Below are 24,569 nucleotides of genomic sequence, written 5' to 3'. Positions count from 1 at the left end.
TCCCATCTCATATAATACATGAATTATTATTAATGTCCCATCTCATGTAATACATGAATTATTATTAATGTCCCATCCCATGCAATACATGAATTATGATTAGCCACCCTATGCCCAAAAGGGGCACAGGGTGAACTTAGACCCAAGAGTTCTTAGGGCCGCTGGCACAGGAGTATCCCCCCTCCCTCAAAAGTCTCTGGGTGTCACGGGTCATTCTGTTACAGCATACATTGGGATAAAATCTCAGGAACAAAAAACATGGAGGAGAGATGGGTTTGCTTTAAGAGAATATTAAATAAGGGCATGAGTCAATGCATCCCATTGGGTAATATATTTTTAAACACTCTACAAGACTCTGGTCCGGTATACAAGATAATACTGACATTTATTTTTCATACATCACGGGACACAGAGCCATGTTAATTACTTAATGGGTTATAGCTTTCTCAATAGGTGATTGGACACTGGCACACCCAATGAAGACAAGTCCCCCTTTATATAACCCCTCCCATAAGGAGAGTACCTCAGTTTTTTTGCCAGTGTGTAAGGTGTTGGTCACGGTTAAAGATGTGCTAAGACGAAAGCTCTACTGAAAGATCCCTCCCAGGGTCAAGGAGCTATACCACAGGATCCATCCAAGAAGGCCACAAAAAACGCCAAAATGGATGGTAACCGGGCCTCGTTTAAGAGCAAGGTTTTGCCTGTAATGTCTCTCTTGTAGGACTGGGCTCTGGGATCCAGCACTTTGGGCATGTATTAAAAATGTGCAAAGGTTTCTGGCAGAGTTTTCTACAGGTCCAGGGAAGAGGCCTCCTTTAAATAGGAACCCAGAACCCTAAATGGTTGGCAAAACACTACCCGCTGTGATGGGTGAAGGTTGGATCTGTCTGATCTTCGGCAGAATCCTGTGGCGGGGATAAGGTAAGTGAAGAATATCCTGAGAAAAATCTTAAGGATTTTCCTCTGTGAGTAGCTGCACGTCTTACCTGATTTCCGCCTGTAATGACACCCGTGTATGAAAGGGGTTAAAGTCATTTAGGATATTCCATTCCTGAACACCAAGGCAGCTACCAGACACTCCAACCAGACAAACAAGAACCCCATACAAATGATTCTCCCCCAAATACGAGACAAAGCTTTGTGTTGAGGATCAAACAGAAATATAAACTTTATTGGAAGGAATACAGGCTCTTTATATACACTTGAGAATACTGCAGTTACCACATGAACAATGACCCGGATCCATCCACAACATCACACAATGGTTACATAACGAGCCCCCAATACACATTATTCTGAGTGTCAATACTGTACATCCCTTAGCAGACAACTGGTGAGTTCTTTAGCACACTTAATAATAGGTAAATGGAAAGCTGCCTCAGACAAGCTAACACAATTTACTGGTACTTATCCAGACAAAGGCAACATCGTTAAGCAATAGACAATAGAAGACAGTCACACCCCACCCCATCACAGCAAATACTACACATAAGAGGTGCATGGGGAGCTAAAGCAAGGGTATCTCATACTTTTCAAGAGATTCTGGGTACCACAGGCCCTCCTGTTACACCAACACTAGAGGGAATAAAGAGACATACCTGGTGTTTTACTTACCATGCTCCCCAGGAATGAAGCTCAGTGTCAGCTGGTCCATTCACTGTCACACAGCGCAGGCGCAGGGTGGGCCTTTCAAAAACCCCAGACGCCAGAGCTCTGTGAAGCAAGAGCTGCTTTACAGCTTGGGGCACGTAAGCACCTTTGTGTGGATCAGATTCAGGCATACCCTAAGACACCTACTCAGCATCAGGCTGTGCAATTTAGCAGCATTTTGTTTATTGCTGGACTAGCTCAGCAGTTGATGCACCTGTTTTAGTACCTCTGCTTTGTAGCTTAGGACTATGTCTCCCCATAGAAGGGGTTCAGGGACAGGAAAGAGAGGCACTAAGGCGTTGCCATCTGGATCTGTGATTCCTAGACATGCATGCCTGACTCCATCCTCCCCTGAAAGACCTGATGCAGCCGCCCAGGATGAGCCATTGCCCCATGTCAGGTTTGCAGCCTCTCCCAATATTGCAGCTCCTGCATATGTCACTGATGACACTTTAGCAGCAGCATTGGATGGTTTAGAGGGAAAAATTGCTGCTTTAATCGCAGCATCTTCGCAGGAGAGCAGAAAGTGGGGTAGGTGTCCTTCTGCTGCTCTAGATCCCCTATCAGATGATTCTGGCAATGATGATGATGTAACGCCATCAGGGAACAAGGATTGAAAAGGATTAAACCCCTGACTCAACTTCAGGGCAAAAACCCATTCTGCCTCTGACCCAAATCATGAAAGCATGCAGAGAGCTGAGGAACAAAATGCTTGCTTCATTCTGTGTCCAGCGTTCAAGAGAAGGAGGCGGGACTTTTATTGGCTTTTTAAAGACAACATGACATCATTCACATGAGCACATATGATAGGTCAGTCCACATGTATGGTCCCTTATTACACGCCCCTGTGACGTCTGTTCTTGGCATACTGCACATGTTTCAAAAGTCTTTAATTAGCACAAATGTCCTTGTGTCATACAGGGATCCCCATTGAAGCTCACAGGGGCTTCATTCTTCAGTCGATGGGGTGGGCCGGAAGGAGGGAGTTTAGGAGTGCAGTAGAAGGGGCCAGCTGTCTTCACTTAATCATTTACTGAGCCGAGATTTTAACCCTATAATGTATTTTAAGGAAAGTGACAGCACTGTAGTATATTTTCACACATACATATGTATACATTATATATATATATATATATATATATATATATATATATATATATATATATATATATATATATATATATATACAGGGAGTGCAGAATTATTAGGCAAGTTGTATTTTTGAGGATTAATTTTATTTTTGAACAACAACCATGTTCTCAATGAACCCAAAAAAATCATTAATATCAAAGCTGAATATTTTTGGAAGTAGTTTTTAGTTTGTTTTTAGTTTTAGCTATTTTAGGGGGATATCTGTGTGTGCAGGTGACTATTACTGTGCATAATTATTAGGCAACTTAACAAAAAAAATATATATACCCATTTCAATTATTTATTTTTACCAGTGAAACCAATATAACATCTCAACATTCACAAATATACATTTCTGACATTCAAAAACAAAACAAAAACAAATCAGTGACCAATATAGCCACCTTTCTTTGCAAGGACACTCAAAAGCCTGCCATCCATGGAGTCTGTCTGTGTTTTGATCTGTTCCCCATCAACATTGCGTGCAGCAGCAACCGCAGCCTCCCAGACACTGTTCAGAGAGGTGTACTGTTTTCCCTCCTTGTAAATCTCACATTTGATGATGGACCACAGGTTCTCAATGGGGTTCAGATCAGGTGAACAAGGAGGCCATGTCATTAGTTTTTCTTCTTTTATACCCTTTCTTGCCAGCCACGCTGTGGAGTACTTGGACGCGTGTGATGGAGCATTGTCCTGCATGAAAATCATGTTTTTCTTGAAGGATGCAGACTTCTTCCTGTACCACTGCTTGAAGAAGGTGTCTTCCAGAAACTGGCAGTAGGACTGGGAGTTGAGCTTGACTCCATCCTCAACCCGAAAAGGCCCCACAAGCTCATCTTTGATGATACCAGCCCAAACCAGTACTCCACCTCCACCTTGCTGGCGTCTGAGTCGGACTGGAGCTCTCTGCCCTTTACCAATCCAGCCACGGGCCCATCCATCTGGCCCATCAAGACTCACTCTCATTTCATCAGTCCATAAAACCTTAGAAAAATCAGTCTTGAGATATTTCTTGGCCCAGTCTTGACGTTTCAGCTTGTGTGTCTTGTTCAGTGGTCGTCGTCTTTCAGCCTTTCTTACCTTGGCCATGTTTCTGAGTATTGCACACCTTGTGCTTTTGGGCACTCCAGTGATGTTGCATCTCTGAAATATGGCCAAACTGGTGGCAAATGGCATCTTGGCAGCTGCACGCTTGACTTTTCTCAGTTCATGGGCAGTTATTTTGCGCCTTGGTTTTTCCACACGCTTCTTGCGACCCTGTTGACTATCTTGAATGAAACGCTTGATTGTTTGATGATCACGCTTCAGAAGCGTTGCAATTTTAAGAGTGCTGCATCCCTCTGCAAGATATCTCACTATTTTTGACTTTTCTGAGCCTGTCAAGTCCTTCTTTTGACCCATTTTGCCAAAGGAAAGGAAGTTGACTAATAATTATGCACACCTGATATAGGGTGTTGATGTCATTAGACCACACACCTTCTCATTACAGAGATGCACATCACCCAATTTGCTTAATTGGTAGTAGGCTTTCGAGCCTATACAGCTTGGAGTAAGACAACATGCATAAAGAGGATGATGTGGTCAAAATACTCATTTGCCTAATAATTCTGCACTCCCTGTATATATATATATATATATATATATATATATATATATATATATATATATATATATACACACACACACATCTTATATAGATCAAGAAATAAAAGAATACAATGAAAGAAAGGCAACATTTGAGTAGCTCAGAAGAAAAGTAACATAACACAAAAATATTAATTTTAGTAACTTCCATCACAGTCCCCCCTTAAAATGACTATTTTATCAGTACTGTCCCCAGGTAACATTATAAATACACCCCCCTTGTTATCTATAATCATGTCTAGGGCCATATGATTTTACAAAGTAATTTGTGAAGTGGCCTCTAGTTGTTCAGCTATACCTTGGAGTGCATCCTTGTTTATAGTTAACAAACCTCTGTTGATCATAGCAAATATAATTAATCCAATATATTTTCCTATTGGAACCCTCTTTATCCCATTATTAAATTAAATTTCGTAAAAGCAACAACCTCATCAGATTACTGTATTTTTCTTCTTACTTTCAATCATAAGCATTTTAATTTTGCAGAAGAACATTAATTTATATTGGGCTTTCCTAAATATTTTATTTCTGAAAGACACTAAATTATATTGAATTACACTATTTTTCAGAACCAATCATAGAGTATGATCAACTGAACCACATGTGCTTTGTCACACTATGACTATTTAAACAAACATAGCAGCCTTTAGTTTCATCCTTCAGTGTAGACAAACATACAGAAAGTTCCACCGTGCTAATACGTGGATCCATATATAAAAGCACAATATTCCTTCCCGATAAATACATTCGTCAACCCAAAGCCTGAAAAGTGACCTTTTGATTCACCATTGTGGCTCTATCACACTGCATCATTTGTCCATATTGTATCTATACACTATGTTAACCGACCTTTCTTTTTAACATCCAGTTGTCACTAGAGAGAGCTCAGTCAAAGCCTTGTAAATTGACACCTCATGTTTTCCTCAATAATAACAAAATGGTGCAAAAACCCACACATTTCATTAAAATACCAATGAGAGAGAGAAAGAGAGAGAGAGTGAGAGAGAGAAAGAGAACGAGAGAAAGAGAGAAGGAAAGAGAGAGATAAATCTCTATATTAACCACTTCCATACAGGGCACTTACGCACCTTCCCGCCCAAGCCAATTTTCAGCTTTCAGCACTGTCGCACTTTGAATGGCAATTGCGCGGTCATGCTACACTGTACCCAAACAAAATTGGCGTCCTTTTTTCCCCACAAATAGAGCTTTCTTTTGGTGGTATTTGATCACCTCTGCAATTTTTTTTTGCGCAACAACTAAAAAAAGACTGAAATTTTTGAAAAATATTTTTTTTTTGTAAATAAGTAAGTTTTCTCTTTCAATTGCGGGCACTGATATGGCGGCACTGATGGGCACAGATGAGATGGCACTGATGGACATCGATGAGGTAGTACTGATGGGCACAGATGAGGTGGCACTGATTGGCGGCACTGGTATGCGGCACTGATGGGCACTCATAGACGGCTGTGATGGGCACACATAGGCGGCACTGATGGGCACTCATGGGTGGCACTGATGGGCACTCATTGGCGGCACTGATGGGCACTCATGGGCAGGAATGGGCACTCATAGGCGGCACTTAAGGGCACTCATGGGCGGCACTTATGGGTGGAATAGATGGGCACTGTGGGGTGGCACAGATGGGCACTGTGGGGTGGCACTGATGGACACTGTGGGGTGGCACTGATGGACACTGTGGGGCGGTACTGATGGACACTGTGGGGCGGCACTGATTTACTTATGTTGCCAGTCAGTGCCCATTTGTGGGCACTGATTGGCATCTTTTTTTTTTCCAGACTTTTTTTTTCAGACTTTTTTTTGCCCTCCCTTTTTTTTGCCCTTCCCTGGTGGTCCAGGGTGCGCTTCCCTGGTGGTCCATGTGGCGATCCGAGGGGGGCTGCGCTGATAAACAATCAGCGCGAACCCCCCTGTCTGGAGAGCAGCCGATCGGCTCTCCTCTACTCGCATCTGTCAGACGCGAGTGAGGAAGAGCCATCAACGGCTCTTCCTGTTTACATCGTGATCAGCCGTGGTTGGACACGGCTGATCACGTGGTAAAGAGTCTCCGTGAGAGACTCTTTACCGAGATCGGTGTTGCGGGGTGTCAGACTGACACCCTGCAACAACGATCGCCGCGATGCGCGCCCCCGGACCACTGGACCCCTTTACATTACACTGCGCCCTGCACCTCTGGACCCCTTTACATTACACAGCACCCTGCACCTCTGGACCCCTTTACATTACACAGCACCCTGCACCTCTGGACCCCTTTACATTACACAGCACCTTGCACCTCTGGACCCCTTTACATTACACAGCACCCTGCACCCCTTTACATTAAACTGAATCCTGCACCTCTGGACCCCTTTACAGCCCTTGTACCTCTGGACCCCTTTACATTACACAGCACCCTGCAACTCTGGAACCCTTTACATTACACTGCACCCTGCACCTCTGGACCCCCTTACATTACACAGCCATTGTACCCCTGGACCCTTTACATTGCACAGCACCCTGCACCCCTTTACACTACACTGCACCTCTGGACCCCTTTACATTACACAGCACCCTGCACCTCTGGACCCCTTTACATTACACAGCACTCTGGACCCCTTTACATTACACTGCACCCTGTACTTCTGGACCCCTTTACATTACACAGCCCTTGTACCTCTGGACCCCTGTAGATTACACTGCACCCTGCACCTCTGGACCCCTTTACATTACACAGCCCTTGCACCTCTGGACCCTTTACATTACATGGCACCTTGCACCTCTGGACCCCTTTACATTACACAGCACCCTGCACCTCTAGATGCCTGTATGTTACACAGACACCCCCCTTAACAGTTCTGGGCCCCTACATGTTACACAGACCCCCTACAGTGCAGACCCCCTCCCTAGAGTGCAGGCCCCCGCTACAGTGCAGGCCCATCTGCAGTGAAGACCCCCTCTACAGTACAGGCCACCGCTACAGTACAGACCCCCCTACAGTACAGACCCCCGCTACAGTACAGACCCCCACTACGGTGAAGAACCCCCCTACAATACAGACCCCCCTTCCTACAATACAGACCCCCCTTCCTACAATATAGACCCCCCTTCCTACAATACAGACCCCCCCTTCCTACCATACAGACCCCCCTCTACAGTACAGACCCCCGCTACAGTACAGACCCCTGCTACGGTGAAGACCCCCCCTACAATACAGACCCCCCTTCCTACAATACAGACCCCCCTTCCTACCATACAGACCCCTACAGTACAGACTCCCTCTACAGTACAGACCCCCGCTACAGTACAGACCCCCGCTACGGTGAACACCCCCCCCTACAATACAGACCCCCCTTCCTACAATACAGACCCCCCTTCCTACAATACAGACCTCCACAACAGTACAGACCCACACAACAGTACAGACCCCCGCTACGGTGAAGACCCCCCTACAATACAGACCCCCCTTCCTACAATACAGACCCCCCCTTCCTACCATACAGTCCCCCCCTTCCTACCATACATACCCCCCCTTCCTACCATACAGACCCCCCCTTCCTACCATATAGACCCCCCTTCCTACAATATAGACCTCCCTTCCTACAATACAGACCCGAGACCCCCCCCCTTCCTACAATACAGACCCCCCCTTCTTACAATACAGACCCCCCCATTCAGACCTATAATGTATCTGACTCAGAACACACACCGCAGACAGAGAGCCAGAGGTAGTGGCTTGGTGGGGGGAGTGCAAGCTGCACCCGAGCCAGTCGGCATATCTGTGACTGGCACAACAATCCCCTTCTCTCACGGCTCTGATCAGTCTCGGGCAGCGGCTGTCAGCCGAGCAGAGAAGCCGCCTCCCCCTCCTCCTGCATGCAGAGCACTGTATAGACATAAAGGAGGAGCGGGGAGGCGGCTTCTCTGCTCTGCTGACAGCCATTGCCCGAGACTGATCAGAGCCGTGAGAGAAGGGGATTGTGGCCCCAGTCTCAGATGTGCCGACTGGCTCGGGTGCAGCTCGCAACCCCCCCTTCGCAAAGACACTACCTGCTCCGCTCGGGCTCTCCATTACATATCTAGTCTATCATCGGCACAAAGTTAAACCCGCGGCTGCGCTGTCTTTTTTTATTCGTGGAGGGGGGGAGCTGACCTGACACCCCCCAGTGTGTGGCACCTGGTGCGGCACGCCCCCCGCACCCCCCTTAGTACGCCCCTGGGGGGGGGGTTGCGGTATCGATCAGGGAATCCCCCTCTGGCCACTCTGATGTCCTTTAAAAAAAAAAAAAAAAGAGCCTGCACTGCTTCTGCCAGAAGCGATCAGCCAGGAAGCTGTCAGACTTGTCCACCCCTGTTCCTCACTTGCACTGCACATAAATTCCCTCGCCAAATGTGAGGAGGCGAGTGCAAATTTTGAGGGCTGCTTTTGAGGAAAGGTTCCTGATTTTTCTTATAGGGAGAGAAATATATAGGAGTCAGTCCTGCTTCAGAAATCATATTACACCAGCGCTGCATATATTCCTGTGAGATACTCTGCATTTGATACTTTAGGGAAAGGTTCCTGATTTTGCTTATAGGGACAGAAATATATAGGAGTCAGTCCTGCTTCAGAAATCAATATACAGCAGCGCTAAAGTGAATATGTGTATATTCCTCTCAAAAAAGTAAACACAAATAATAGATACAAAAATAAATGTAACTAATATGAAAAATAGCTTTCAAAAAATGAATGTGAAATGCTGTAAATAAACAGAAATTTTAAATATATATAGAACCCGTGAAAAAAATGTAAAGTGAAAAACAAGTGATAAATGATCTTGTAATCTTCAGAGTCTTCCACCACACCAAATGTGTTCAGTGATTCCTTCACCCATCAAATTGACCACTCATCAAAAAAATATGCCTTATGCCGCGTACAGACGGTCGTTTTTTGTGATGAAAAAAACGTTGTTTTTGAAAACGTCATTTAAAATGACCGTGTGTGTGGGGAAAACGTTGTTTTATGTCTTCTGAAAAGTTACAAAAAAAAAATTCGAACATGCTTGAATTTTTTGTGTCGTTTTTCAAATTAAATTAAAAAATTCAATTTTTTGTGTCAATTAAAATGATAGTGTGTGGGCAAAACGACGTTTAAAACAACGTTTTTAAACCCGCGCATGCTCAGAAGCAAGTTATGAAGCTAGATTCAATGGAAAAGAGTGCTGAACGTAACCGCGCTTTGCTAGAGCATTTTGAAAAAACGATGGTGTACAAATGAAGTTTCAAAAACGTTGTTTTATTTCATGATTTAAAACGTCGGGTTTTTTTCATCACAAAAAACGACCGTCTGTACGCGGCATAACACTCGCATGCTTTGGCAAAGAAGCTTAAACCAAGACCTCTCCAATAGGTTAGACAGGATTTCTGTTCCCAACAGTGTGATCCAAATAGCTCCACATAGATGATAAGAAAAAAAGGAAGTGCACAATAGTGTAATACCGAATGGTCAGTTTTAATAAAACACCACGCACAAATCTTCAAAAGTTGCACTCACAAACTAACTTTAAAATTCAGCAATGAATCACAGCAACAAAATTCTCCTCAATATCCTCAACTGGTGTAATAATGATCACGGCGGATCTAAGATCAGCCAAAGGTATTCTCACCACTCCACCGCACTGCAAACACTCTGTTTGGAAGCTTTATTTCCTGATTCCTTGTCAAACTTGATGTGCCACACGCATTGACGTATCACGTTGGTTCAGATGCTAACTGTGTGACCACGCCCCGACATGTTTCGTCACATAGGACTTACTCATGGGATTGGCCACACAGCTACTGATCCCTCCCTTATATACTAATTCTTCTAATAGGTAAACTGAGCCAGATTCAACTGCGCATGCGCACCACAACAGCTCCGGGCGGAAGCGACACTCACATTTTAGTAATCTAAGGGCGGAACACTCATGATTAGCGTGTGAATTTCACACACACACTGCCTGAACAGCAGGCGGAAGTGACATTGAAAATGGCAATTCTATTAAGGTGGAAATCCCATGCCTTATACAACAGGGGTTACCAAAGAAAGTAAAAACACTGTCTCAATCAAAAGGACCTAATCACCAGGGAGGTAGAGGTTCACCACCAGTCTATGAGGGAAATTATGGGCCTTCAAATGATTATTATGGCACCCCTTACATGGTACCCAGCCATAATAGATATGGCCCTTTGGACAATAGACCAGTGGATTATAGTTATTCCCAATACAACCAGGGTCCCTCACAATATGCACCTAGACCTCCAAGGGGACAATTTAGGGGAAATTACAGAGGGAGACCCTCCCATTATCAGTATAACCAACCACCGGGGGGGAATGGAAGGGATGAAAGGAGCCTTACAAAATCCCCACTTCCACACCACAACCTCCCAGAGAAAACCTAGGAAAAGGGGCAGAAGGGGGGAACCAGAAAGAAAAAGGCCACAGGACAACTAATGGAAGGAATATTTAACCTAGCGGGCGTTGATTTTACGAAAGCAGAATTAACAGTTTTATCTAAGGGAAGGAAATTTGCCCCTAACAAGAATATTGATAAGTTTGACCTGTTTATTGACGTGGAAAAATATGTGCGGAAGCTAAATATTAAGAAACATTTTTCACATCAAATTGGCAGTCCACTTGAATCAGATGTTACAGAATTTTTACATAGTGGTCTAAAGAACAGTTCAGTATTCAATCCCAAAAAGGGAACACACCATCATGTGGAAGTTTTTAAGAATATGGTGCAAGAAGAAATAAAATAATTAGAAGTCACACATACCAACCACAAAAATAATCTCATTAGTGAAGGTATTAAATAACTTGAGAAAAATAAAAGCATAGTGGTGTGTCTAGCAAATAAGGGCGGAGGAGTGGTGGTACTTACTAAAGAATCTTATTATGGAGAAATCCAGCGTTTATTAGCAGACATTGACACTTACCAGCCTCTAGCAAGAGACCCAACAACCAAACTTAAGGCACAACTGTTGCTTTGGGTCACTAAGGGCACAGCACTATCTATTTTGGATAAAAAAGAAGCACAGTACCTTATACCCAAAGTACCACGGATTCCTGTCTTGTATATAATCCCCAAAATCCATAAAGATAGATCTAATCCCCGGGGAGGCCCATCATCAGTGGGATTGGCTCCCTTTATTCAAGGGTGGGGGAGTATTTAGATATATACCTCCAACCCTTGGTCACTCAGGGCAAAGCCTACTTGAAAGATAGTAGGGAACTTATCAAGTCCTTGCCCTGCGTGACAGTAACGGAAAATACCTGGATGGTGACAGTCGATGTCGAATCGCTGTACACTAATATTAAACAACATGATGCGATTTTGGCAGTCACTGAGACTCTTGAGAGCAAATCTGCAATACCATCGGCCCAAATTCAGTTTTTGGTTGAAGGTTTAAAACAAGCTATGGGGAATAACTATTTTTGGTCACAGGGGAAATTCTACCAGCAAGTCAGGGGTGTTGCGATGGGGGCTCGTTATGCCCCCAGTGTGGCTAATTTGGTTTTAAATAAGTGGGAAGAAGAAACCATATTCAATGTCAATGATCTTGCTTTGATATACTATAAAAGATGGAATAAAGGGGGGGGGGTTCAAATATGGGACTTTAAATGAGGTGGTTAGTAAACCACCTCCATCCCTGATTGTATAATAAAAAAGAAAGAGAGAGCGGGACTTTAAATGAAGCATGTGCAGGGATCAAATTACAATGGATAGGGGGGAAATAATAAATCTGGAATAAGTTATTAATTTCAAGACTTTCAAATAATGCACCGTCCATGACTATATTGCATTATTAAAGAAATTTGGTAAACATATATATATATATATATACTTGACAGAAAAAGCTGGGGTATTTAATATAGAAAAAAGGGGGGGGGTTTATTTGGGGCTATAAAATAGATGACAAACTAAAATACAGGTGAAGCAATAAACATTTCTAACCAGGTTCCTCCTTACCATCCAATCAGCAAGCCAAGTTCAAAGGTCTAACTATACATATTAAAAGCAGAGGATTGGTCGCACACATTTGCAAATATATGTTTTAAGCTGCAGAGCCATCGCCAAGGCTCCCTGCGATTCTGCAGTCCTAACTACACATTTTTTAAAGTCTCCTCAATGGAGGCATGTACAAACTGATGGGTAGATGAAGGACAGGTGATTGGGGGGTGTGTCCCCACCTGCACCTATGCCTGGTAAGAAATGAAAAAAAAAACACAAAAAAGAACTGCAGCAATAGATAAAATCAATGCAGATACCTGATTTAAACAATCGAGTCCCACAACTCACATGCTTCCATCCCTCATCATTTTGGAATAAAGGGGGGGGGGTTCAAATATGGGACTTTAAATGAGGTGGTTAGTAAACCACCTCCATCCCTGATTGTATAATAAAAAAGAAAGAGAGAGCGGGACTTTAAATGAAGCATGTGCAGGGATCAAATTACAATGGATAGGGGGAAAATAATAAATCTGGAATAAGTTATTAATTTCAAGACTTTCAAATAATGCACCGTCCATGACTATATTGCATTATTAAAGAAATTTGGTAAACATATATATATATACTTGACAGAAAAATCTGGGGTATTTAATATAGAAAAAAGGGGGGGGGTTTATTTGGGGCTATAAAATAGATGACAAACTAAAATACAGGTGAAGCAATAAACATTTCTAACCAGGTTCCTCCTTACCATCCAATCAGCAAGCCAAGTTCAACGGTCTAACTATACATATTAAAAGCAGAGGATTGGTCGCACACATTTGCAAATATATGTTTTAAGCTGCAGAGCCATCGCCAAGGCTCCCTGCGATTCTGCAGTCCTAACTACACATTTTTTAAAGTCTCCTCAATGGAGGCATGTACAAACTGATGGGTAGATGAAGGACAGGTGATTGGGGGGTGTGTCCCCACCTGCACCTATGCCTGGTAAGAAATGAAAAAAAAAAAAAATTGGAGGAGACTTTAAAAAATGTGTAGTTAGGACTGCAGAATCGCAGGGAGCCTTGGCGATGGCTCTGCAGCTTAAAACATATATTTGCAAATGTGTGCGACCAATCCTCTGCTTTTAATATGTATAGTTAGACCGTTGAACTTGGCTTGCTGATTGGATGGTAAGGAGGAACCTGGTTAGAAATGTTTATTGCTTCACCTGTATTTTAGTTTGTCATCTATTTTATAGCCCCAAATAAACCCCCCCCCCTTTTTTCTATATTAAATACCCCAGCTTTTTCTGTCAAGTATATATATATATATATGTTTACCAAATTTCTTTAATAATGCAATATAGTCATGGACGGTGCATTATTTGAAAGTCTTGAAATTAATAACTTATTCCAGATTTATTATTTTCCCCCTATCCATTGTAATTTGATCCCTGCACATGCTTCATTTAAAGTCCCGCTCTCTCTTTCTTTTTTATTATACTATAAAAGATATATTGATGACATTCTATTAATGTGGGAAGGTTCCAAACCTACTTTAGATGCATTCATATTGAATATGAATATTAATCAATATGGTCTGAAGTTTACCGCTGAGTACAGCCTTGTTTCCATTAATTACCTGGACCTAACACTATACAAACAAGGCATCCAGGTCGACACAAAAACCTATTTCAAACCTACAGATAGTAATGGGTTTGTGCCTACCTCTAGTTGCCATCACCCTAAGGGCCAATATATGCGAATTAGAAGGAATTGTGACCGAATTACTGATTTTGACCAGCAAGCAAATATACTTACCAAACGATTTGTGGAAAAAGGATATCCTCTACCTATGTTACAGGTCACTCATAATAAGGTGTCCAAAATGGACCGCCTAACCTTGTATGAGTCCAAGGGGGGTACCTCTCGGGTTGACCAGGTGCCTTTCCTTTCCGGCTTTCACAGGCAATATAGGAGTGTGGAAAAAATATTCAAAAAATGTTGGCCTATCATATTGAATGATATAGATTTGGCCAAAATATTGCCACCCAAACCTACTTTTATATATAGGAGAGCCCCGGGCCTTAGAAACAAGATAACGGCCAATGTTCCAGATCCACCTGAGATACCTTTGACCATCTTAGATGGATCTGCATTTCACTATTGCACCCGATGTAGATCATGCAAAAACACCAATAGGCTGGGAAAGAAAAAGAGCTAATTTATTTCCCATGTCACTAAACAAGAATTCACGATAAAGCCCCTCATTACCTGTCACTCTGAATATGTAACTTATGTTCTGGAATGTCCTTGTAAGTTACAATACGTAGGACTTACCACTAGAGAACTCAAAGTGAGAATTAACGAGCATGTGGCGAATATTATTAAAGGGTTCCCCAACCACAGTGTTTCGAAGCATTTTGCAGACTGCCATGATAAAGATCCCCGCAAACGTATCTTTTACGGCATAGACAGGGTTACCAAACACTGGAGAGGCACTGATCTCAAAAAAACTGTCTCCCAAAACTAAATGGAGTGAATACATCGTTTAAGAACGATGCAGCCGTTAGGGTTAAATATTGAGTTGGATCTTAACTGTTTTAACTAATGAATAATGCACATTTTAACTTATAATTGATGTATTTTTATGTGTTTTATGTATTTTAACTTATTATTGATGAATTTATAATTGATGTATTTTTCAATTGCCATTTGTGATGGGGTATATACGTGCCATCATTTATGGTTTCCTGCCAGTATTGCCATATTGTCACTATTACTAAAGCCCTGTACACACGATCGGTTTGTCTGATGAAACGGACCGATGGACGGCTTTCATCGAACAAACCGATCGTGTGTGGGCCCCATCGTTTTTTTTCCCATCAGTGAAAAAAATAGAACCTGTTTTATAATTTTCCTATGGATAAAAAAATGATCGTCTGTGGGGAACTCTATCGGAGAAAAATCAACGCATGCTCAGAATCAAGTTGACACATGCTCGGAAGCATTGAACTTCATTATTCTCAGCACGTCGTAGTGTTTTACGTCACTGCGTTGGACACAATCGGATTTTTGACCGATGGTGTGTAGGCAAGACTGATGAAAGTCAGCTTCATCCGTTATCCGACGAAAAAATCCATCGCATCAGATATCTAATAGTGTGTAAGAGATGCTTCTCTTTTTCTTTATAAGATGATAATGATACTTTTCAAGAAAACTGCAATTTTTTAGATTGGTCATGAAAACTGGTCGTGTGTATGCTCCATAGCAGTTTTCTCGACATGAAAACTGCCCGCAAAAATAATTAGAAAAAAATTTGAACTTGCTAAATTTTTTCTCGTCGTTTTTCCCGTTGTTCTTTTTCTCATTGCGAATACCGTGGGGGAAAAAACACACATGCTCAGAATCAAGTATGAGACGGGAGCGCTCCTTCTGGTTTGTAATGGAGATAACATATTCGTCACGCTGTAATGTACTGAAAAGCATGGAGACTGAAAAGCGCAAATCGTCTCTCACCAAACTTTTACTAACACGAGGATTAGCAAAAGCAGCCCAAAGGGTGGAGCCATTTGAATGGAATTTCTTCTTTATAGTTGTGCGTGTTGTACGTCACTGCGCTTTGCTCAAGCATTTTTTCATGAACGCGTGTATGCAAGGCAGGCTTGACAAGAATCACGTCAAGAAAACTTTGTTTTTTCCATGACTTTAAAAACAGTCGTGTGTATGTGGCATAAGAGAATAAAGCGGCAAGAACATATATCGGCTATATAATAGAATTTTGAGTAGAAAGTTACCATAATAAAAGAATAACTACACAAACTTAGAGAACTAAATGTAGTTAGTTTGTGTGGATCAGAGTACTAGTATTATGCTGAGCCTACAACCATAAAAAAAAGACCTATAGTACATGGTCCCTAATGATGCGACTCAATGGTCATAGATGACCCGATAGACCTAAAAACTGGCGACTACTTATGGTCAAAATCTCTGAGTAGGGCAATCATGAGGGACAGCAAAAACCCATTAGGGGGATATCAGGAAGAAGTGAGAGCAGGCAGAAGAAGAAGAAAAGGGAAGAAACTAAATTGGGAAATTGGGAGAGGACAATAAGTGACCGACCGGCAGGAATTTGGTAGTAGTAGCTAAGTGGTGTATGGATCATGACAAGGGCCTTCGATTTTATTTAATACATTTAATCCAAAATATCCTTTCATCCTGCTAGTCACTTCTTTCTTCTTGTTGGCAGTGGCAAGATCTGACGGCTTTTCTACACTCTGCAGTGCTGCTACCCTTGTGAGCATGCTCCCGGTGTCTACTGCTTATCCTCTTCTCTAACCAACTTGTGTAGTGGCTTTGACCTCTACCCTTTATTTCTATTCAGGGCCACTATCAGGGGGGTGCAGGCATTACACCTGTAAGGGGCCTGATGGTCCCCAGGAGCCCGGTTGCCCCCCTCCCTTTTTTTTGCATTACACATGTAAGGGGCCCAATGGTCACCAGGGCCCCTTACATGCCAGGCCAGCCCGCTCCCATTTTTTTCATTACACCGGTAAGGGGCCCGATGGTCCCCAGGGCCCCCCGCTTATTATCTCATGTCAGGAGAGAAGAGATTACACTTTTTTTTCGTCACCACCACCCTCCCCCCAGTTCTCTGCTCCTCCAGTGGGGCCCTGCCTAAAGCTGTGTAAAGGGCCCCAAAATTTGTGATGGCTCCCATGTTGCCATTACTTGTGTACATACTCCAGGTGTATAAGGTACGTATCTCTCTGAATGGCCCTGGTGGTTGGGTGGACCTCTGCCCTGCTGTGAATAGTCTACCTTATGACCGGAGGAGCCACTGTCAATCAAATACCCCTGCCCAACTTGTCAAACATTGCTGTTGGTGAAGTAGAAAAATGGGAGCCTAACGGGAGTGAAAAAATATGTAGGATTAACAGTGGCTCCTCCTATCCCATAACCCAGCCCTCACCATTGTAATTGGCAGCCACTCTCAGAAGTCTTTGGCAGTCTCTACCGCCATCCCTCCAAGCAACAGGAGAAGAGGGGGCCAAGTATTCACATGGCTATAGATAAAAGCCCCAAAAAAAATAATTACATTGGATTTTCTAGATGAAAAATGGGGAAAAACCATTAGTGATGGTGCCAGGTGTTTTTTCATGTGTTTGACCGGCTTTGCATTTACATACACTTTAACTTTCACAGACCGCCATGTCTTTGTAAAATGTATATTGTTGTCTCTGGTGACCTAGAATAGTATTACAAATGTACAAGTCGTTTCCACTGACCTGTGTGTATCTGTACAATCCGAGGATTTGGGCGATTGGGATTGTAGTGGATGAATATTGATCTCCAATAACACCAGCCAGCTTGCCTTGTCCTTTACATGAATAATTAGGAACTGTCCCATTTGGTCCAGATAAGATCTGCAGAACACTCTGTACACCCTTCTTGGGTTCCAGCCATGAGTCATATAGATGGAAGCCGAGAGTGATATTGGGTAAGATGTCTGGATCCTGGTTGATATTATCAATTGCGTAGAGGAAAGCTAGGAGGTTCATGTAATACCCAACAGATGAGCTATAAAAAGACACCCCACCCAAAAGCAGTAAGTTAACAATTTGTATATCTATTTAAAATATTTCTCAAATATTCATACATGTGATCAGCTTACAGTGTTACTAAACCCACAACAGTAAAATCAGTCTGTATACTGTATGCAGTAAAGCATGCTTATGTAGCGCCCCCTTACTTTCAGTATGGGCACTATGCTAAAGTTAGTGAGGAATGGGAGAATTATTTTGCTCCCATTCGCAATTTGTTAAATTTGGGCTGCTGTCATTCCTGAACTGTCCTGTAGGTCAGTCTGCGCTCCAGGGGTGTTGTTTCCACCCCTGGGCGACAGGTGGCGCTAGAGGGGTTCTGGCAGAGCCACTTTTCCCCAGCAGTCAATTGGAGGAGTTTTCCCTCTCGGAGCATGCTGGGGAGGAGGAGTATATCTGTGGCAGACGCCATTTTCCTTGGTCCTTCGCGGGTTCCAGGTGCGACACCCACCTTTAGGGTGTGCGCATCCAATGGACCCCGGCGATGGCCTACCAGGCCGGGGTCGCATTCTATGTGGAGTTCCATGTTCCTGAGAGGGGCCCCAGTGACTTACTGGGTCCCCAGTTCTATTGAAAGGATCCCAGGCTGGGTGCCGCTGGATTGGGGGGTTGGCTTGAGGAGAACCCGGAGACAGGTTGTCCAACAGGGCTTGAACGAACCATCAGGGATCTGGTGACCGGAATGCTGACAGGTACACTTTGCTGTCATCCGGTGACCTATGCTTAAATCTACTTGGAGGATTTGCTCAATTCGTCCATTTAGCTCATTCAAAGTAATAGGCCTGTGGCAGGGGCCGTAGAGCCAGGCCTGTGGCAGAGGCCTGTTCTTCCCAGCAATCTAAAGTGACACTTCTGCTGCCAGGCTCGTGGCAGGAGTCTATCTGGGGGCACTTCACCCATTCTGGCTAGAGTGGCAACAAACTGCAATTGATACTACTGAGAGCAGGATTGCTCGATTCATATCCAGGCCTGATACTGCAAAGTTCTCTCTTGCTTCATCAACCTTTTCTCCCTGTTTGATGTTGATGTTGGCCGTGTTTTGCCTGGAAATAAAGCATTTGAAAGCTCTTGTTCATTGACTGGACATTCGCTCACTACTCTACTCATCAGCTACACCCCCAGACAACACTGAAAGGTAACTTAATATGCTGATCCCAACAACAACCAGCGGCTCCTGAGGGGGTAGCGCTACACTTGTTATACGCACTGTGGAACCTAAGGGGTTAATCCTCCACATTGTGTAAAAAGGCTGCTTGATTCTGTCTTTTCTGATCCTCCCTTTTTTTGGGGGAGGGTACATGTGATCAGCACAGGGCCAATCAGCACTGTCCAGACAGAAAGCCAGGGGCCATGCAGCCTCATATGACAGTCAGAGGAGGATTAAAACTCCTCTGACATGCTTTAAAGAGGAAGTAAACCCTGAAAAAAAGATGATGAAATCTTCAATAAAAAGATTTTGCAAAAGAAAAAAAAAAGCTATGTGATCAGACCTAATTGCTGAGCTCCTCCATCCCTCTTATTAATTTTGTTGCTCAACGTCATTGAAATCTTTCTAATTCAACAACATCTTTTCTGAGGACTGGTGACCAAAACTGAACTGTATATTGTCTTCTTGAAAAGCGGAATTTGATAGATGGATATAATGTTATCTGTGTGTTATATATGTAGGCCCGGATTCACATACATCGGCGCATATTTATGCCACCGTAGCGTATCGAATATACGCTATGCCGATGTTGGGCAGAGTGGCGAGCACAGTATTCACAATGGAAATGCTCCCAACGTTGCGCCGGCGTAACGTAATTTTGTTGACGTAAGCCAGCGTAAGTGTAAGTGGGTGTGACCTTATGCAAATGATGGTCCGAGAGTTGAGCAGTGTCTTACGCCCGGAGTATCATGAACGGAGCATGCGCAGTGACGTGGACGTATGAGCGCTCCCCTGTGCGCATGCTCACAACTACGCCGGTGCAACTTCCTGGGATACGCCTGCCCACTGGCTTATGCCGAGCGCATAAATACGCCCAGCCATACGCCAACCGGCACAAAAGTACATCCTGCTTGTTTCCCCCCTGAAGCAAGGTACTTTTGCTAAGAGATGGCGGCAGCTGTAAATGGAGGCAAGGAGAGGAGGAAGAATAACTTTTCTAAGGAGGAGAGGGCTATTATTATTTCGGCAATAGCTAAATTTGATCAGTTCCTCCATGGTGCCCACAGTGCCTGGACCAGCAGGGCACGTAAGAGGGAGATCCTGGAGGAGATCACCCTGGAGGTCAATGCCATTGGTAATGAGACCAGGACCCCCGACGATGTGAACAAAAAGATAAATGACCTGAGACATCGGGTCCGTGACAAGCTGGCCCTTATGAGGAGGCACACCAGGGGCACGGAAGGAGGACCAGCCTCTGCTCTGCGGTTGACCGATGAGGAGGAGGTCATCGCCCATTGTCTGCAGCGGGAGCAGGTGGAGGGCATGGAGGGATTTGATTCCGGTGACCAGGCCTTGAGGACAGGTAAGTGTGTTTTATCCCCTATCCAGTGTGTAGCATGTGAGGGGGTGGAAGGGAACATGTGACAAGTGTGTGGGTCCACCAAAATGTGAATGCTTTGTGTCATCCACAGATGTGCTGGAGGGAGCTGGGCCATTGTCATCTGCTGGACGACCCACGCCATCCCCGGATGAGTGTGCCCACACCTCTCCTCTAGAGGAAGTTGTGGAGGAGCATGGGGACCTGAGGAAGTTGTCTAACTTGTTGAGGATCCCATCATCCCTGGACCCTCCCAAACCTCCTCCCCCATCAGGGGAAGCCCCTCACCCTCCTCCACCATCAGGGAAAGCCCCTCAAGGACCTCCCCGTACACACGGCCCCAAGCCTCTCCTGCCCCCAGGAAGGCGACGCTCAAGACAAGGGATGTTCCTGAGTCCCTCCAGGAAAATCTTGCGAGGGATCAGGCCCGCCAGACCCGCCATATGGGTGCTGTAGCCAGGGACCTGCGGGGTGTTGCAGACAGCCTGGCCTCCTCAGAACAGATACATGACAGCCTGCAGGATGTCAGTGGGAACTGTGCTGCGATTCTCACCTGCGTTGGGGAGCTGCAGGCCACAACATCATGCCTCATGGCAGAGGTAAAGAGCCTGGCAGTGGCTGTAAAGGCCAATACTGATGCTATCAAGGTGGAGGGGAGGCAGACAAGGCGCCACCAGCAGCACAACACCACCCCCCAGCTGCGGATGCAGGCGCAGAATAATGCGGTCCTCACCCGCATTGCCCTGGCGTTGGAGGGCAGGCAGCCAGCACCTGCCTGGAGTGGCAGACCTGGGGATGAGCCTCCTCCTGATGCCCCACCAGACAACTAAGGAGCCAGAGCCGTGGCACCAGGCGTGGCCCATGACAGGGCAATTGATTGCCTTTTTTTTATTATCTTTGCACAGGTTATGAGCGTTTTATTTTTGTTTATGCTCAGGTTATGAGCATTTTATTTTTGTTTATGCTCAGGTTATGAGCGTTTTATTTTTGTTTATGCTCAGGTTATGAGCGTTTTTGTTTTTGTAGTGAACGCACATGGTGAGGAGTGCAGGCTACAGTGTGACTGGTGTGTGAATGTGTGGGTGACATACCTGCAAGCAAGGTGTGTCACCCTGGGTCGTCAGGGAGAGGTTATCCCTACGACCATGTGAATGTGGTATGAATGGACAGAAACACCAATGGGGCCTTGGCGCGGCGTTGCTGCTCCCAAGTCCCGTGCGGTGGACTTGGGCTAATCCAATGTGAGATGGATGTGGTGTGTGTAATTTACACACCACAGTGGTGTGCATGCATGCATTCTCCGTGTGCCATGATGAATGTGTTTGTTTAACGTGCAAAGATGCGTTCCACGAGGCATCTCCTGACTGCTGTTCCCTCAGCAGATGGGGTAGCCTCGGGCAGGGAGGGACTGTGTGGTTGGGGGTCAGGTCATCACATATGTCAATCTCCAGGCCCTTTCTCATGGCGTAGTTGTGCAGCACGCAACATGCACCGATGATCTGGCACACAAAGTTTGGGGAATACAACAGGGTCCCCCCGGACTTATGCAGGCATCGAAAACGGGACTTCAGGAGGCCAAATGTGCGCTCCACCACTGCACGGGTATGTATGTGTGCAGCATTGTATCTTCTCTCTCCTCTGGTTTGGGGATTCCGGTATGGAGTCATGAGATGGGGCCCAAGTGCATATACCGAGTCACCTGGAAGGGAAAAGACAGGAGGCTGTTAGTCGTGCATGTGCCCCTCGTGATGTCTGCATCATGGGGTCGGACAGTCATGCCTGACACCCATGTCACTCACCAACCAGCTAGCTGTCCCTGTACTTGTTTTGTTCGAAAACTGTTGGGATGTTGCTTTGACGGTATATGTAGCTGTCGTGGCTGACCCCGGGGTGTTTGGCACGGAACGTGCCATATATGGCATTGGGAATCGGCTATCACCTGTACGTTGATGGAATGCCAATGCTTACGATTGTGGTATATGTGCTCTGTGGCACGGAGGGGCCGTAGTGCCACATGTGTGCAATCAATGGCCCCCACGATGCGCGGGAATCCGTCAATTCTGTAGAAATCCTGCATTGCCTTCTGCCGCAGATGCTCATGGGTGGGTTTGATGATGTGGTGGGACATGCGTGTGAGGATTGCGGGGACAACCTGGTGCACACATCTGCTCATGGTGGATTGTGACATCCCAGACATTACTCCACTTGTACGTTGAAAAGATCCACTGGCAAGGAAATGGAGTGTTGCCAGTACCTCGACCAGTGGCTGCACTGCATGTGAGCGTTGTGTCTTGCTGGTGATGTCATCATGCAGGGCTGTGGCTAATTCCAGGATGGCATCAGGGCTGAATCTGAAGATGTGATACACCTCTGATTCCCCCATGCCAAAGATGTTCATGCGCGTTCGGTATATCCTCTCCCGTGCCCTCCTACGTGCCTGTGGACACAGTAGTAGTGCTATGACCATGGCTGCCCCTGGCATGTTGGCATACAGATGTGTTGTCCTGCAAGTGTGGTTGCTCAGCTTGTCCGTAACGGTGCTGCTGCAGCTGCTCTCCAGCTAACCTGTGCACGTCTGTTGCTGAGTTACACCTGCTTTATGAGGGATAACTTTAGGCCAGACGTACAACATTCGCGCACCGCGTGTAGCCTGCGCCGGGCGCAAGTACGTTCGTGAATCGCCATATCTCCCTCATTTGCATATTTGAATAGGAAATCAATAAGAGCGCCAGATGCGTCCAGCATAAATATGCGCACACGATACGCCGGCGTAGGAAAGTTACGTCGGTCGGAAGAAGCCTATTTTCAGGCTTATCTAGTTCTGTGGGAACGGCGCAAAGATACGACGGCGCAAATTTACACTTACGCTGCTTATCTCGAGATATGTCGGCGTAAGTGTTACGTGAATCTGGGCCGTATTATATATATATTTATACACACGGTATGTAGATAATATCTATGTATGACTATGTGTGCACAGGAGGGATCAGAGATTATGAATAAATCTATCAAATATATAATGGAAATGTCATTGAAAAGGCCTCCACAAAGTAAACAACAACCAGATGAAGGAAAGCGCTCAATGGACTGGATGTTTGTATGAGGAGAGTCACACGAGTCAATGTTAACATGAAGAAAGACAAATGTTTATTCCTCAATAAGCAAAAATTATAATGTTTAAAACAATGAAATAAAAATGGAAAGAGTCAATGATATCATACAGGTTCCTATGGGCATTAAGGGGTTACCATCCTTCAGATTACTAGCCAATGAGGCATGGAGAGGCACCAATGTCCATGCTGTGCAGATGGAAGCCTGGTCTGGGAAGGGGAGAGGAAAGATGACCGATGGACCAAGGAATGCAGGCGCGAGTTGGAGGTGTGCCTGCCATTTGCTGCAGAGTGGTGTGGGTGTAATGGCTACCCACTGGTGTGAGGGTCTCAGCCGTTGGAGACGTCCTTTTCCCTGGCAAGCTGCGATATGCAAGTACCGCCGGTATATCCCATCGAACGCCCTTCCAAGAAACGAGACGGGCTACGTTTGAAGGGTCAAGCAGACTGACTTTATTTGGCATATTTCACCTGCTTATATCTGCTTACAACTGTTACAAGAACAATGACAGTTTCCGCCCCCCCCCCCCTTCACCCAGTAGGGGGCTTCAACACAGACCCCCTGAAACAATGACATCTCCTTGAATTAATCACTTGACCAGTCTCTAGACGCTTCGGCACCGCAAACCACTTAACATTTTCTGGCCAGGCACATTCCTTTCTCAATAGAATTCAATTAACCTTTAAAACAATTATCACTCACACATAATCCCCATCAGCATACACCTCACAGGGGGGGCTGTTACCTACACAAGAGAGAGTTCTCATTAGCTATATGAAGGGAACATTAGCATTCAGCAATGAAAGAGACTTGTCCAATTAACCCTTTGAGCTCAGAATACAATGTGGTACATCCAATTGTGACAAGCCATGCAGTTCCTTGTAGTCCTCCCTGCATGAAGACTATAACTGTCCCGTCAGCATGCATATGTCCGTTACAGTGGGGTATCTGGAAAAG

General features: G+C 44.8%; 1 protein-coding gene across 1 annotated transcript in view; it reads right to left on the bottom strand.

Moving 5' to 3' along the window:
- Positions 1-24,569, bottom strand: part of LOC120927707 (vomeronasal type-2 receptor 26-like) — a 66,539-nt gene that overhangs the window by 28,379 nt on the left and 13,591 nt on the right. The window contains exon 3 of the mRNA XM_040338584.1: positions 17,662-17,953. Coding sequence (XP_040194518.1) covers positions 17,662-17,953 — 292 coding nt within the window. The remainder of the gene's footprint in view (positions 1-17,661; positions 17,954-24,569) is intronic.

Source organism: Rana temporaria, chromosome 1, assembly GCF_905171775.1.
Source record: "Rana temporaria chromosome 1, aRanTem1.1, whole genome shotgun sequence".
NCBI classification, from domain to species: Eukaryota; Metazoa; Chordata; class Amphibia; order Anura; family Ranidae; genus Rana; species Rana temporaria.
This window is presented reverse-complemented; position numbering and strand designations above follow the sequence as displayed.